Source organism: Xyrauchen texanus, chromosome 17, assembly GCF_025860055.1.
Source record: "Xyrauchen texanus isolate HMW12.3.18 chromosome 17, RBS_HiC_50CHRs, whole genome shotgun sequence".
NCBI lineage: Eukaryota > Metazoa > Chordata > Actinopteri > Cypriniformes > Catostomidae > Xyrauchen > Xyrauchen texanus.
This window is the reverse complement of record NC_068292.1, coordinates 39,264,915-39,281,188: the sequence shown is the minus strand read 5'-3', so window position 1 is coordinate 39,281,188 and position 16,274 is coordinate 39,264,915. Positions and strand designations below refer to the sequence as shown.

The window sequence follows — 16,274 nt, the reverse complement described above, 5'->3', positions numbered from 1 at the left end:
AAACTCTTATTCCTTTTTATGTATATTCATATGTTTTTGAGGTACTTGGCATGCTTGAATTTTTATGATCTTTTGCAGACACATCTGAATCGTCGGTCATTAGGGCTGGGCAAAGATTCATTCATGGGCATGTAGAGGGGGCTCTGTAATGCCAAATAGAAAATGGCCATGTTCAGGGGACTCTTTAGAACATCCTTTTTCAGCTAGTCACCAAAATTTGTCCATATTGTTTGTAGATCTCAAGTCGGACAACTTTCACACCACAGACATTAACTCTGCCCAACAGGAAGTTGGACATTTTGGATTGTTTGAAAATTACATGCTCTTGATTTTGAAATACTCCTCATTCATCTGACTAGCACCAGACTTGGGCAATGTCATGCCAAAATATTGAAGATGCTAAATTGTGAATGGATTTTTGACGTCTCAAACGGTGTCTCCATGGCGAACACCTTAGAAACATGTTACCAGTGACAATAATATTGGAAATTTTAAAATAGTGACTCAAAGGGTGGCCACCCCTGGAGTCGCAAGTTTGAATCCAGGGTGTGCTGAGTGACTCCAGCCAGGTCTCCTAAGCAACCAAATATGCCCGGTTGCTAGGAGGGTTGAGTCAAATGGGGTAACCTCATTGTGGTCTCTATAATGTGTGGTTCTCTCACTCGGTGGGGCGCATGGTGAGTTGTGCATGGATGCTGCGGAGAATAGCGTGGTCCTTCACACGTGCTATGACCACGTTAACACGCTCAACAAGCCAGGTGGTAAGATGTGCAGATTGACTGTCTCAGACAGAGACAACTGAGATTTGCCTTCGGCCACCCATATTGAGGCACTACGCCACCACGAGGACTTGGAGCGCATTGGGAATTGGGCATTACAAAATTGACAATTTAATTTGCACAATGCACAAAATCCAGTTTGCGTAGCTTGAAGCATCTGCATTCCACTATATTTGCGTGGAATTTTGGCCTGATAACAGTTGAAGTTTGATTTCATGCGTGTCACAAGAATACTAAGTATGTACAATGGGCTACACACTCTCAATGCATTGGCCTACATTCGGATCTGCGTTTATGTGCTTGGGTAAAGTATGTTTCTGACCTAAAAATCTTTTTTAAGATTGATGAATTTAACTTCCAACAGGTCAAAAATCCTCCTACAAAAACATGCCATTCTTCATCACACGTTGCCATGGTTGCAGAATTCTCCCCATGCCAGAGAATTCCTGCCTGGAGGTCTCATGGACTCTTTGGCCCAATCTTTGTCTATGTGTACTGCTGTCTGCAGGACAGCTGTACAAAAGACTGTCTTGTGTTCACTGATCATTTTAATTAATTTACTTGTCAATAAAAGACAGTCTTAAAATATGTGCTAGAAATTGCCTAGACGGTGCTCTTTGTAAATGCAATGTCTGTAAATTGATGTTTAAAAATAATTTTGCTCCAGTAATCACAAAAACTGAAAAAGTCTGTGCATGAGATTTATAACTCCGACTCATGGCTAACTTTATATGGCCTTTATTCTCCTTTTCTGTGTCAAGTGTCAGGACCCCAGTGGGTTCGGAAATGCGCCATGTTTGTGAGAGCGATGTCCCTGGCAGACATGTCCGGTAAGTGCCGCTCTGCAGCCAAACGTACCGCATGCTTACAGGGTGGGATCAAATCTGACTCCATTTGAACTAATCATTTAAAAGTAACAGCAACATATTAAATGTTGCATTAAGACATATGATAGAGATCCAACTGCTTAATCACAGGGTTTGAAACCATCCCTGCCTGTACCTTTGTTGTTGTGCATATAGTTTTTGGCCTAATTCTGTTTGTCTTGTGATGTTTGTGTTTGCATGTTTCACAATATGTGTGCATATTTTGTTCATGTTTCACTGTATGTCTTAAGCCATGTTCACACTGTACGATTATGGCCTTTATTTTTACCATCTGAGATTGGATTTCTCTTGTTGGATGCCAAAATTGACCGTCTTTGATTGCTTAATCCACATTCACACTGAGCGATTTTGACGCTGGATGCGACTGGAGACCATTCATTTTTAATGAGAGCTGGCAACCTGCGGCAACATAAGTGACTGTTGGCGACAGGATGTGGGCATGTAAAGAGATGCAACAAAGTTGTGAAAAGTTTAACTTTATGCAAATGCAGAGTGATATTGCATAGCAACTACCAATAGGGGTGAAGAAGGTGAAGCTAATGTAATCAATCTCCTGTAAAAGACTAGTCGAGTGCAGGCAAAATGGAGATTTTAAAGGAATATTCCGGGTTCAATACAAGTTAAGCTCAATTGAAAGCATGTGTGGCATAATGTTGATTACCACAAAGTAATTTTGATTCATCCCTTCTTTTCTTTAAAAGAAAGCAGAAATCTGGGTTACAGTGAGGCACTTGCAATGGAAGTGAATTGGGCCAATTTTTTGAGGGTTTAAAGGCAGAAATGCAAAGCTCATAATTTGTATAAAAGCATTACATTAAATCGTCTGTTAAACACATGTATTATTTGATCTGTAAAATTGTTTAAATCGTCTTTTTTACAGTCATTTTAGGGTTTTAGTGTTTAGTGTACAGTCAATATTTTAATGTAAAAAAATTGGCCCCCATTCACTTCCATTGTATGTGCCACACTGTAACCCAGATTATTATTTTTTTTTTAAGAAAAGGAGGGACGAATTCAAATAAAAAATATTTTTGTGGTAATCAATGGCTACGTTTACATTGCAATAATTAGAGTATAAGGAACAATTAGATTAAGATATTTGTTTACATGATTAGGGCAAACCCGTTTACATGCAACTTGCCAATACTCTGATTATTCGCTGAGAAATGTGATGTTTTTTTTATAAAATAATATTTACCTTTTTAAATATGTTTCTTTCAAAAATGTCTTGGCCTAAGGAAAATTAGTCGGTCAGGTTGAGTCTTTTTGAACGATTTATTAAAAGAACCGGTTCATTTTCTGTCTGTCTGCGCTGTCTGTTTTGATGCACTAAAAATAATCTGTTCATAAGAGTAATTTTGTTGTGAATTTAAATTCAGTCACTGGATGTTGTGTTCCACCCACGAGGAAAAAATCATTTGAAAGACGTACTTGCCATTATTTTGCGGTTTATGGTCAGAGTGGAAGATATGTGATTAAATACTTTACATGCCTTTATAAAATTATTAAAATAAGAGTACTCCATATATCTTAAAGTGATCATCATTAATCTGATTATTGGCATAATCGCAATATTCTGTTTACATGAGCAACAGTTTAATCACAGTATTGCCTTAACCGCATTGTAAATGCATTATGAGGTTGCATTTAAACGTAGCCAATATTATGCCACAAATGTTGTCGATTGAGCTTCACTTGTATTGAACCTGGAATATTCCTTCAATGTTGTCATCGATTTCATTGTTCTATATCATTTGTCTGTAACCACATACAGGGGTATAATGACAAAAGATGTGTGGGAAGCCATGCCAGACATAATCGGCATTCTGCATATGTTTGATTCATGAATTCATAGATTGTTCATCTTGCTCATGATATGATGCATTGAGCACTGCTATATAGGGCTGCAACTAATGATTTTTTTGATAATCGATTAGTTTAGCAATTATTAGAGCGACTATTCAGCGATTATTAGAACAATTAATCATCAGCTCTTAACCGATTATTCAGCTTGTGGCCCAACTTAAAAAGTTGTATTAATCATGCTTGCTAACAATAAAGAGGACAAAATCATCTTTTAAAAATAGCCTACTTCTAAATGAAAAATACTTTTTAAGTTTAATTCAGTAAAGAAAATCACTGCAGAAAATCCTTTTGTTATCAGTTGTTTTCGTCTTGTTTTCCATTTTAAAATAGTCTAAAAATCCTTAAAACAAGATACATTTACTTGAGAAGCAACATATATTAGGTACATTTTCAAAGCAAGTCTAAATATCTTCTATGCTGCTTCTCAGGTGAATGCATCTTTTTTAAAGGAGTTTTAGATATTTATATTGGGAAAACAAGTCAAAACAAATCACATTTCGTTTTAGTGCATAATGGGGCAAAGACACTCTCACCTTTTGTTCACTTCAACCCATCTTTAACTCAAAGAAAAAACCTCTCTAATTAAAAAGCTTTGTATTGTCAATTTTCTTCACAATAAGAAATGCACAGTGACATATATTATGATTCAATAAGTCGCGAGCCATCATGTTATAATCTAGCTGCATTAAGTGTGCGCGCTTGAGGGATGAGCGCCCCCGCGACTGTGTGTTCATCAGACGGGTGCAGTTTCAATCTCTCCCCCTTTGATCGGGATGTTCACGCAACTCATAGATGAGGCGCTGACCGCACAGAGAAATGCCAGTTTCGGAATTTGTAGTTATTTACATGATCCCTTCCTTATTATTTGAACTTTTTTAAAGCTATAACGCATTAAATATAACTGCATTAAAGATGTGAAGATGCTCAACATGCAAGTTTTGCTTCAGAAGAGCAGCAGCTCCAGCTCCACAAATTTTGTATTTTTGCATTATATTTCACTCGTACTTTGCGATCTACAACACCTGAAGCTGTCTGGAAAGTTTAGAGTGCATCTGGACTGTGAGCTGTGTAATTCTTCCTCTCCTCAGTCAGGCACAAACTGCAGTGCTGCTCTTGCACGTCATCATTAGAGTTTAATGTGATCTCATGTTACGTTAAATGAGCTCAAACTTCTATTCGATAATAACATTGTTTTTTATTTTAGCCCACTATTTTTTAAGGCTTATTTGTTTGTGATCTTTTCTCATAGCTAATAGTATACAAAAACATAATATAAATGCTCAAAGTATAAATTATATTTTCTTTTCTATTTCTTTTTTTTTTTTTTAAATAGTTTTCTTTCAAGGTTTACCATTTAAGTGTTATTATACCGAATTGAGATCATACTGAATTGTGAACCTAATATCGTATATCGAACCGAATCAAGACATTTCAGACCACATTTCATCCCATCCCTACTACGATGTGTTTCGGCTGTTTTGACAATGTTGCACTTTGTGCCATAGTTTTTCCCAAAGATCTCACTGGGATCGTATCATACAGTCTAACAAGTAAAATCGTACAGTGTGCATTCTTGCTTTTAAAAAAAGCAAGACACAGTGCAACAAATAGAATTCAGAACAAGTTTTTAAAAGTTTATTTATAAACGTTCTACTCTAAAAATGTGCCACTCAAAAAATACATCCAAGAAACAGTCCAGAGAACAGTACAAGTGCTCTGTCATATATGCAGCCCCCTCTTCTTGTTAACCGCTGATGAGGCCTGGCATTAACCCAAAGTTCACATCACCACATAAAATATTCAACAGGTACTTCAATGTGAGCTTTTGTGTCTGTGTCTGAGACGGTAAGAAAGGCAAGAGCGATAGACAACGATGTAAAGACAGAGAGAGTTTACACCTATAGGAATTACCAAGTAAAGCCCACCAATCAACACGGATTTGTGGAGGGTCCAGTGACAGGATCTCAACGTGATTAGGGATCATTAGGAACCCTTGTCTGGTCCATATTAATCAGTGGAGAGATGATGTGATGACAGCTATGTCTGGATAAAAGTGCAGTCAGTCCTTGACTTGTTGACTTCTAGGAGTTTTGCAATGGAATAAATCGCGGACCGACATGTTCAGGAGAAAGAGATTGCTCAAGGTATGAGCCAATTTGAGAGAGAAAGATTCAAGATTGTGTAAATGTGTGTGTTTGATTGGGTGAACTTATTGGTTGGGAAACAGATTGTTGGTTTGTGTTTGTTTTTAAGTCTTTAATGTTTAAGGTTTGAAGCAGCTGTCAAGACAAGAGTAACTTTTGTTCCAACAGTGTCTGTCATAGAAACATAAACCGGTCATGGAAAACGCGTCTGGGGTTTCCAGAGGAGAGGCAGCATGGTCCGGCAGTTTTTCCATGCTTTGAGTCTTCACAGACTCGTTGAGAGTGTTTGCTGTTGTAGAAATGCAGAAAACAGTCAGATACCTTAAAAAAAAAATTATGATTGGGTAAACACGAAAGATTTTATTTGCCGTCCACAAAGCCTGGGGCTAGTGTCACATCTCAGGACACCTATTTCAGTGATATCTGTCAGGAGGTAGTGACAATTGTATGCCATTTCATAAAATAATTTAAAAGCCCTTTTAAGTTGTCTTGGCGTCTGTGCCTGATATGCCTACTTTGTCAAACAGAGGAAATTATCCTTAGCAGAAGTGGAGGCGTTTTGCAAGTTTTTGTTTTGAACGGGCTTATTTTGCGTTCTCACCATTCCTAGTTGTTCTCAAGTGAACCTAGATCCTGTGACTTTTGTATGCTGGTCACCAGGTGCTGCCTGGTTCATGGCCTGGTTCATTTCTCGTTGATGGTTTGTTTGGTGTAAATTCTCCAACCGGATAGCCAGGTGTGTTTGCATAACATCACCGTGGCCTTGCACAATTGGCTCATGGACACCAGCTGCATTTACCATAGCTACACACATTAATAAGGAACACATGAAGATTGAGATGTTGTTCTTTATTGTGGTTTGAATAAAAGATCGCTCCCTCTTTGGAGTTCCAGACTTACTAGCTGGGCAGGTCCCATGGTTTAAGCACATAGTATACTGATATTTGGATAGGTGCAATGGAAGTTGGAAGTCATGGTTTGATCCATTTAATAATGCAGTCGGCATAGATATTTGCCTGTTTGCCATGGTTAAGTAGATGGATTTTATATTATTCTAATTTGTTTTATTGACAACAGAGTTCATAAACATATGAATCGTATGTCAAACTTTTAAAAACAACCTAAAATGGCATTCGAAAAACATTCACTTTTCAATAATGTACAAGACCAGGGACATTTATTACCGTAAATTGGGTCCGTTTTAAAGGATGTCTTTATATATTTATTTTTTTGCTCATGTAGGCCGTGGACCAAAAAAGAAAGAAACAATTTTACCAGCAAATGTTGTCCATTTCCAGACCAGAATTTTGCTTACTCTGGCTTCATAAATCCTTCAATAACCTTTCTGTCACTCAGCAACAGATAGAGAACATGGTTTGCTTAATAGTGACTGACACTTAATCGCAGGGTGAGTCCAGATAACGTTTTCAAACACTGCCATACACAATGTTGTAAATGTGCAATATATTTTCACGGGAATAGAGGCGAGACTTTTGCAGGCAGCTGTTCTCGCTGTCACTGATTTAGCCAATATATCTCATTTGAGATCTCAGCTGATCCACTACTCGTGTGCCATGAAGACGGAGATTTTGTCGGATAGAGGAATATCTGCTCAGTCCAGAACTGAATGGATAGGAGGGGTGAAGTTGGGAGGAGGTTGGCTCTGATGGAACTGAGATAAACAATTATATATTTTTTCACGTTCCAGAAGCAGTAGTTCGTTTTCAATTACTGTTTAGTTTTAGTTGAGTTTATATATTTGAATATAATTTACAAAAATATAGGTACAATAAGGTTCCATCAAATGGTTACATCAACATTAGTAAATACATTAGGTATCATGAACAAACAATTAGCTATAGTTTTTTTTTACAGGATTATTAATCTTTGTTAATGCTAGTTAATAAAAATACAATTCTTTATTTTGTTCATGTTAGTTAGTAACAAATGTTAACAAATACCACATTTAATTTGAAATATTTACTAGTATACGTTGAAATTAAAATAAACTAATATTAGCATAAAATGCTTAAGTATTGTTCATTGATATTTCATGTTTTCTATTGTTAACTAATGCTAACAAATGGAACATATTTGTAAAGTGTTACCGAAATATATATATCATAATTTAATGTCATTTCAGACTATGACTAGTTTTAGCTTTGTTTTAGTTGTGTTTGACTAATACTTGCATTCATGTACAGTATTTGCGGACATTGTTTTGTTTTAGTTTGTTTTATTAGACGTCGACCAATAGCGGATTTTGCCGAAACTAGTAACTAAAGTGATGTAAAAAGCAGATAACCACTTAATTTTCAGATATGTTAAATAGTCTTTCCTTACTTTGACGGGCAAAAAAATATAGAGGTTAAAAAACTCTATAAAATTCCAGAAGTAGTTTAGTGTGCCATTTAAAATCCCAGTAATAACCAGAAAATACTTTATAGTTAAAACAAGCCACACAACATTTTATCAGAAACGTGAACACTTGATGGTTCTTTGACATGTCATTCAGAAGGCCGCTTGTTATATCTAATTGCGTGGTTCTTTTTGATGTAATTTACCGATTGTCAATGTTAAGCTTGGGCAAATGATTAAATCAGACAGTGTTGGTTGACACGTTTTTGTTTGTATTTTAGTGCACAGATTTGTTCTTTCGCAAATTACTATTTTTAGTTAGTTGTGTTAGTAATAGAAATGTTTTTTGTTTTTTAGTAAGTGTTGACGGCAATGAGGCAATAGGGCATTATGAAGTCTGGTGTGTCAGTGTTTGCTTTCTCGTATTTTAAGAGCTGAAGCATGCAAATCTAAGCTTAATATTTGTTTGAGGATGTCAGTGCTTTTGCTTTGCTTACTCCATAGTTAAAGTAATCACATGTCCAGTGGGGTTTTATTAGAGTTACGATTGTATGGAAATAGATTGAGGTAAATATGTTTTAAATAACACATGCATCCGCTTGCTTGACTGTGTGTTATGAAGTCCATTCATGTGAAATATGCTTATGCACTACTGACCATCTTCAAAGGTTTCTTGCCTAGGGGAGAGCAGCTGGCATTGAAGGTAAGTGTGACCGAATCGTCCCGCGCCTCCTTTCTCCCGTCCTGCCACGTGCACAATGCTTAAAAGGATAGTTCACCCAAATAAATAAATATTTTTTAAGTTTACTCATCCTCTTGTTGTTCTAAACCCACTTGAGTTTAACTGGACATTGGCTCTCAAACATCACCAAGCTTCATTGATGTCACAGTTGTTGCAGTGAATTTATTGACACCATTTAATTTGAGAGCTATTTATGGCTTTCAGAAGACTTATGACAATACTTTTAGTGATATTTTGTTGATGTTTTGAGTCCCCATTCTGTTCACTTTCATTTTATGGATAAGAGTTTGGGTGAACAATTCCTTTTCAATCAATCTGATTGCCTCTAAAATCACTGGTTTATTAAACTGAGCTGGCGTTTCTTAATTTACTAGGATCATACAGTACTGTGTAAAGCAGCTGGAAAATCCACTCCTGTCCTCCCTCATTCCTGTGTTTTAAATAACCGGTGACTGTTCGGTGTTGTGCAAATGTAAAGGAGGACTGCACAGATCTGTTCTTCCCCTGAGGGAATCGAGGAAGTCTCGCAACCAAAAGCTCCAGTGGCAGTGTTTACAACGAAACTGCCTGTCAGGTGGATTAAACTCAAATAGTCATCATGACAGGTCCACTGTTATCAGAACTAATGTGCATGACTGAATCATAATCACAGGGGCTTAAAGAAAACCGAATAAATTAGCAAGAATTAAAAAGCTCTACTAAGTGAAGAAACATCCAGTGTTTACTCCGATCTTGCTGTAAGGCCTATAGAGCCATTTTATAATCTTGAAATTCTAACATTGCATCACAACAGCTTAAGGCAGTCTACACTTGAAGCTGCATGTCACCTCATAATGTTTACTTACAACAGACCAATCAGATTTAAAGGAAGATTCCGGGTTCAATACAACTTTAGCTCAATTGACAGCATTTGTGACACAACGTTGACACAAACATAACTTGTCCTTCCTTTTCTTTAAAAAAGCCAAGTTTAAGGTTACAGTGAGGCACTTACAGTGGAAGTTAATGAGGCCAATTTTTGGAGGGTAAAGGCATAACTGTGTAGCTGATAATTTTATAAAAGCACTTACATTAATTATTCTGTTAAAGCTGGTGTATTTGAGCTGTAAAGTTGTTTAAATATAAATTTTTACAGTCGTTTAGGGTTTTGGGGTTTGTTGACATTACATCGTTATGGCAACGAAGTTGCAAGATTGGCTTTAACTTTACACAGGAAATATTAGTAAGCAATTTAATCACACTAATATCATGTTAGCACACATACTTTTTACGTCTTGTGGCTGTACTATTGAAATGGTGAGTATTTTAAGATTTATAGATTGGCCTCATTCACTTTGATTGTAAGTGCCTCACAGTAACCCAGATTTATGCTTTTTTTTTTTTAAGAAAACGAGGGATAAGTCAAAATAAATTGTGCCAATCAATATTATGGCACAATGGAATATTCCTTTAAACTTGAGACTAGACTTTAGCAACAGCAAAATTAACATAAAATCCTACTTTATTTTCAACGGTGGGCTATTTGAGAGTAGAGAAATAATTTTCCACAGGTATTGCCACAACTACGTATACGTATTGTTAGATGCAAAAAGATCATTTAAAAGTAAAGAATGTTAAAATGATGTCTCCTTTGCTGGTTTAAGCCGGGTTTTCAGCATGTACATTTATTTCAGACACTGATACAGACAGGATGTGGTGCGTTATTTTCACAAATAATAAATCACAAATAATAAATAGTATTATATTAAGAATATTAAAATATACAGTCTACTCACTTACCTGCAGAGGTCAGTGATTGGTGTTTTGATCTTTTACTGGTCACACGTCTTCTCGTCATCCAAATTCGTAGGTGAGAGTTAACGAAGCTTGTAGCGAAATTCCTTTGCATGTTCTCGCGTTTCCAATCTCCCATGTACAGATACGTTTGAATGGAAGTTTTAAGGTTAATGGAATTTTACAGTACATGGCAACATTGGCTCAACCAATTGCGTTTAGGTTTAGGGCAGACTATTTTTTTTTTTAAGCAATTGCAGATGGTGGTGCGTTCAGGAAATATGTTGAAAAAAGTCATTATTATTTTGTTTATTGATATAAAAGCTTTCTATGTTTGGCTTTTATTCTAAATGAGTCTTAATAACTTTAACAATCAGATCGCTGCTTTTTCTGTGTGTGATTTGAACACAAAAATCCAAGTGACCTGCTTGAGAGCTCTTGAATCCACTGGGAATATTCTCTAAGATCACAGTTGATTTGCCTTTTGAGATTTGTAGTTCATTTCCTCAAAGTATGTGAGCTGTTGATTTTCATCATTGCGATGCATTCTGCTCTCGCAAGAGCAATTCAATTATGATGTGTGGCTGCAAAATTTTTGCAATGGTGCGTGAATTGTGTATTTATCAGTGCCTTAAATATGTTGAACACACCTAATCTTTGTCTCACCTGATCTCTATCTTCTCTCCGTCTCTTCCTTTCTCATTCTTAAGGCTCAGAGCACTGATAATCTGGAAAGTTCTGGGGAGCCTGGGACCACTGCCAACTTTAAGGGGAAGATGAGCAAAAGGTGAGGTGAACTGCACGTTAGTACAGTCATTTAGGGCATTTTTAAAACTATATCTTTTGGTGCGGACCAGTTTATTTGAGTCCAATTAAAAAATAATGGTCTGGGTTAAAGTTCATGTGGACTCGCAATTAGTATGAAGCAATCTAGCTTGCATTGAAGATGCAAACAAACTGCTATTGATGATGTATAATTTATTAGATGGAAAGCTGATTAGATTAATCATTTAGGGTGAATTCAATCAAGTTCATGCATCATAAGTCAATTATTGTCAATATGGTTGATTTAGTAGTTAAGGTATATTTCACCCAGGAATGACATTTCAAACCCATATGCCTTTCTTTTTTTCTTGGAACGCAAAATATATGTTAGGCAGAATGTTAGGGGCTGGCAGCCTCAGTCACCCTTCACTTTCATTGCATATATTTGCCATACAATGGATGTGAATGGTGACTGAGGTTCCTTCATTCTGCCTAACATCCCTTTTTGTGTTCCACTAAATAAAGGAAGTCATATAGATTTGGAACAACATGAGAGTGAGTAAATGATGACAAATGTAATTTTTTATTTTTTTGTTGAACTATTCCTTTAAAGTAGCAAGCCAGGACTATGTAGTTATCGGGTTGTTTCTGAGAAACTGTGAGTTCAGTTCATGTTTACATCCAGCTTTAAACGCACTCTAAAACAGGAAGAATTGAGTTTCACTTCTTCTTTTAAATAACTAATAATGGGATGCAAAGTTTCTCTGCGGTGTTCCGGAGTACCTGAGACTGAAAGCTGTCCTGGAGTGCTTCTACATTCTGTGTGACTTAAAAATTTAAACTAGGTATTTACACTTTCTGAAAAAAATTTATTTGAGTGGTGCTTGCCATGCAAAACCTTCAACCGCAGTTTTGTGGGTGGTTACAGGGCATTGGTGTTGTGAGTGAATTTGACTGCATCTCTGTTTTTGCTGTGGTGTTCTGGTTTCACAGCAGCAGAGAAATGATTTGTGTAGCTGTTAGGTGTGTATCATAATGTATACATTTAACATACACGCAGCTCTCTGTGCTGATGGTATTTGGTGTGTTAATTAATTTTGTGTTTTGGTTGTGGTTCCAGGCTTTCTGTTGTGAAAGGTCACTTCCCCAAACTTGTTGATTGTGCTCACTTTCACTATGAAAATGTGGACTTCGGTTCTATTGAGGTAAGATCTTCTATTGTCCAGTGAAAGTCTGTTGCAAAAAAAAACGTTTGATGCAACACAATATTCAAAGAGAGAACAGATTTCTGATCTCATTTGCACAAATGTGTTTTTTTGCTTTCCGCTAAATACAATAATGTAATAAACATAAAAATTCATGGCACACCCAAATATTGGGTAAAACAGAGAGTAGGGCAGCAACTAACGGTTATATTGATAATCTTATTAAAACATGATTAAAAAAAAAACAGGAATGATAAGGGCATATGTATTTAGTTCAATTTTCAGTACTGAATTCATGATTCTATACTCTCACAAAACTTTTAACAAAGCCTGAATCATGAAAGTTCAGTTTGAATATATGATTATTATTATTATTACTTTCAGGACATATGCAAAACAGTTCCTTTCCTAAAAACATTTAAAACTTAACATAAGTGCTGTTCTTTGTTCATATGATGACAAATTAGGGATGGATTGGGACAAAAAAAATCAGCCCAGCAGCAGAGGGCAACAGTGACACCAGAATAGAAATATGAATAATTCTGCCCAGCTGAAAAATACATAATTATATTAGATACATATGCTTGATCACAGTCACTGATTACATATATTTGAACTATTTAAAATTAATATTAAACGTTTTAAAATAGTACTGCCACTGATTACATGTTTCTAAACTATTCTTTTCAAAATAATTGTTGATGTTAATCCAGTAACATGTTTGTCATGGTATAAATTTACTTGTGAAATCATACATTACATATGGCATTATTAGGAGGACTATCTATTATCAGGACCCGTAGCATATTATAAATTATATTCAGCATTATATACACAGTTTAATACATTAATTGCAGTGCAGATTCACTCTCGCTCTGTAAAGTCTCATCCCAGTGCTCATTAAATACGCTCGCATGAGGAGGACAAATAATCTATAACACTTTATAAACCACCACACCTTGACCTCTGAGACATCAGGGTGATATACATGAGCTGCACAAATGATTACATTGAAACTGAAATCGCGGTATGAAGTTGCATGCGTTAAATCAAGATGATTGCGCTCCACCACTGCCTTTCTCCATTGAGAGAGGTTTGATTGACACGATGCGCACGCCCACTTGCTCAGTGAAGTTTAACGTAGACTCTCATAGGGTAAAAACATGTTTTTCTGAAATATGCTGAAATACGTGTCTGGTTTTGAATTCATAACATGTATACAAGTGTAAAACGTGGTAAAATGCAAGTTATTTGCTGGAGAGAGAAAACTCTTAAGCCCATCAAACAGCATTAGCACTCTGTCAACGCACCTGAAGCAGAAACCGCTCCACATTAAACTGTTTGCTTATGATCTTCTTTGAGGTGTTTATAAAGTGATCTTGTGCACTGGAGAACTTGGTCATGTTTTTTCCACTTCAGCTTGTCTCCGTTGTTTTTCAGTCGAGTTTCATCATGCAACACATGTTTCACTGAGCTGTAGTGACGTCACTGATAGAGCTTCTCCGTGCTTGCGGCATATATCCCACTAATCGATAATTACATTTGTTGTTGATGATTTCCATAATTGATAATCGATTTATTGATTAGTTGTTGCAGCCCTAACAGAGAGTTGAATTAATTAATAGTATGTTTATAATCAACATTTCTCGCATTCAGGGATTGTCCTTTCCGTGAATGTTAATTATCTTACAGCTACAATATGTAACTTTTTTTGTTAATGTTATTAATGAGAGAGTGCAACAAAAATCCATCTTCCAAACAAAATCTTTACCCAAATACACTTTGATAAACCTGTAATAATGATTTCGATTTTAGAGCTGTCGGGGTGGATTTTGCGGGAAATTGCATACAAATGTGTATGTCACGTCATATCAAAAGCTCCGGCTACTGTAACGTGTGTATGGTGTGCGAGTAGCTTGAACCTGAAAGTTTGTTGTTACAATGAGCAAGAAAAATTTACCATGGATCATTAAAAATGGCAAACCTTCAGGGAATCACCAGTTGTAAAAAAACAAAGTAATCCCGAACAGAGTCTACAAGCAAAAATGGAAAACGACGAGTCTGTAAAAAAAAAAACCTGAATCAACACTGGCTTGGCTTTTCAGAGGTGGCGACAATTGAAAGGATTTAAAAGTGACCCAGAGATGGCTTTTTTTTCTTACTCAACAGATGAGATATTTTATTGATATTGTGTGCATGCGTGTGTGTGTGGTGAATTACAATAACTATACTGTAATCGGTGCAGAACTTTTCACTTGCTAGCACACGTGTATTTTCCTTTATAATGGTAATAATTTATATAAATAAATCCTTTAGTCCTAGGTTTGCCAAAGGCATGTGAGTCTTGAAATCATGTTGACCACTGTTTGGTAACAATTACAATCTATAAATGAGTTACTACCATGGTCTATTTGGCCAGAATATCCTGCAGTTATAAAACTTTACAACATTTGACCTTATTAGACCAGACATCATTGTGTCTAATGTTAACAAAGTTGCTTAACTTTTAGAATGTCATTTATTTCAAAACATCAGTGTTTTCAATAAGTCAAAACAATAGCATAAGATATAGCACTTATCTGCTCAGATAACATGTTTTCGGATATCCGTCTTTTCCTATCTTTTTGTTATTTATTTGTCCATTTGCTCTGACAAGATGTCCTCTATCCATGTGTACACCAGTGCCTCGAGCCACATTCATGAGCAGAGCCGAAAAACAACTTACGTCATTACCAAAACAATGTTATTCCACAAGACCCATGAAGTTTTTTTTTTTTAGCCGTTAGAGGGCCAAAAGTTGCATAGTGTAGCTTTAAGTATCTTTTGCAAAGCATTTTAGAGTGAAACAGAATTTTCATTGAGTAACAGTAATTATACGGACATGATTTTACATTTGATTGGATGGAAACATATAGGCTGTGAATTTGTGATAGTATTGGTTAATATTTTGCCTCAACCACATTACTACAGTTATCAATGTAATTTCTTGTTGATAAAGTAGTCTTTAGAATAACATGCCCTGATAAATTTAGCACAATAGACCTGTTTGACATGCCTTATTTATGCTACGTCCACATTAATCTGGATAAATTTGAAAACGGTGCATGTAAAAAATGCTTTTTCCTTTAACAGTCTGAAATGCAATTGTCCTGGTGTTCCATTCGAGAACCAATTTCGAGTAAGCTTCCCGTAAAAGGTAACAGTTATCTTTAAAAACGCTATCAAAGTGTACACTATTGCAGGCAAAACAACGTCGCTACAACATGGGCTGCCATCTTGAATGTTTTGGGTTAGATGGATCACATGACTGCTTCAAATGACAACAAATAGGTCATTGTTTATCAATGTTTTTCCAGTGCACACCACAACACAAAGACAACATTTTTTAATTGATCCACTTAGGAGAGAGTTTTGAAAAAGCGTTGTTTTCGCTGGATAAAATAGCCATCTTCGTGTGTACGGAAGGTTACAAAGGAAGAGAAAAAGATGTGTTTTCAAACGAAAATATATTTGTGTGGACGTGGCCTTAGATGCATAAATCTAGTGAATTATTAATATTATTATTATTATTATTATTATTATTGTATTTGCTTTTTGTTTAGATTTTCAACTTTAGTGTTAAAATGATCTAAATGATTTCGCTTCGCTACCGTGTGGACACTTACTGCTTACTGCTCTGTGCTTCTCTCCCTTGCATTATAATCTCTGATTTTCATATCAGAAGTTCATCACAGTGCTCAAAACTACCTAATTTG

At 36.1% G+C, this 16,274-nt stretch overlaps 1 protein-coding gene across 10 annotated transcripts in view; it reads left to right on the top strand.

Annotated features, from left to right (window-relative positions):
- LOC127657466 (rho GTPase-activating protein 32-like) overlaps window positions 1–16,274 on the top strand; it is a 68,681-nt gene that overhangs the window by 22,513 nt on the left and 29,894 nt on the right. For 3 of the 10 annotated variants that reach the window (XM_052146231.1, XM_052146230.1, XM_052146232.1), the window contains exons 2-5: window positions 1,541–1,609; window positions 8,703–8,737; window positions 11,260–11,336; window positions 12,435–12,519. In XM_052146231.1, the coding sequence (XP_052002191.1) occupies window positions 1,541–1,609; window positions 8,703–8,737; window positions 11,260–11,336; window positions 12,435–12,519 (266 nt within the window). Of the gene's footprint in view, window positions 1–1,540; window positions 1,610–8,702; window positions 8,738–9,150; window positions 9,351–11,259; window positions 11,337–12,434; window positions 12,520–16,274 lie in introns of all 10 variants that reach the window. The other 7 variants (XM_052146238.1, XM_052146237.1, XM_052146239.1 and 4 more) reach the window with 4 other exon arrangements.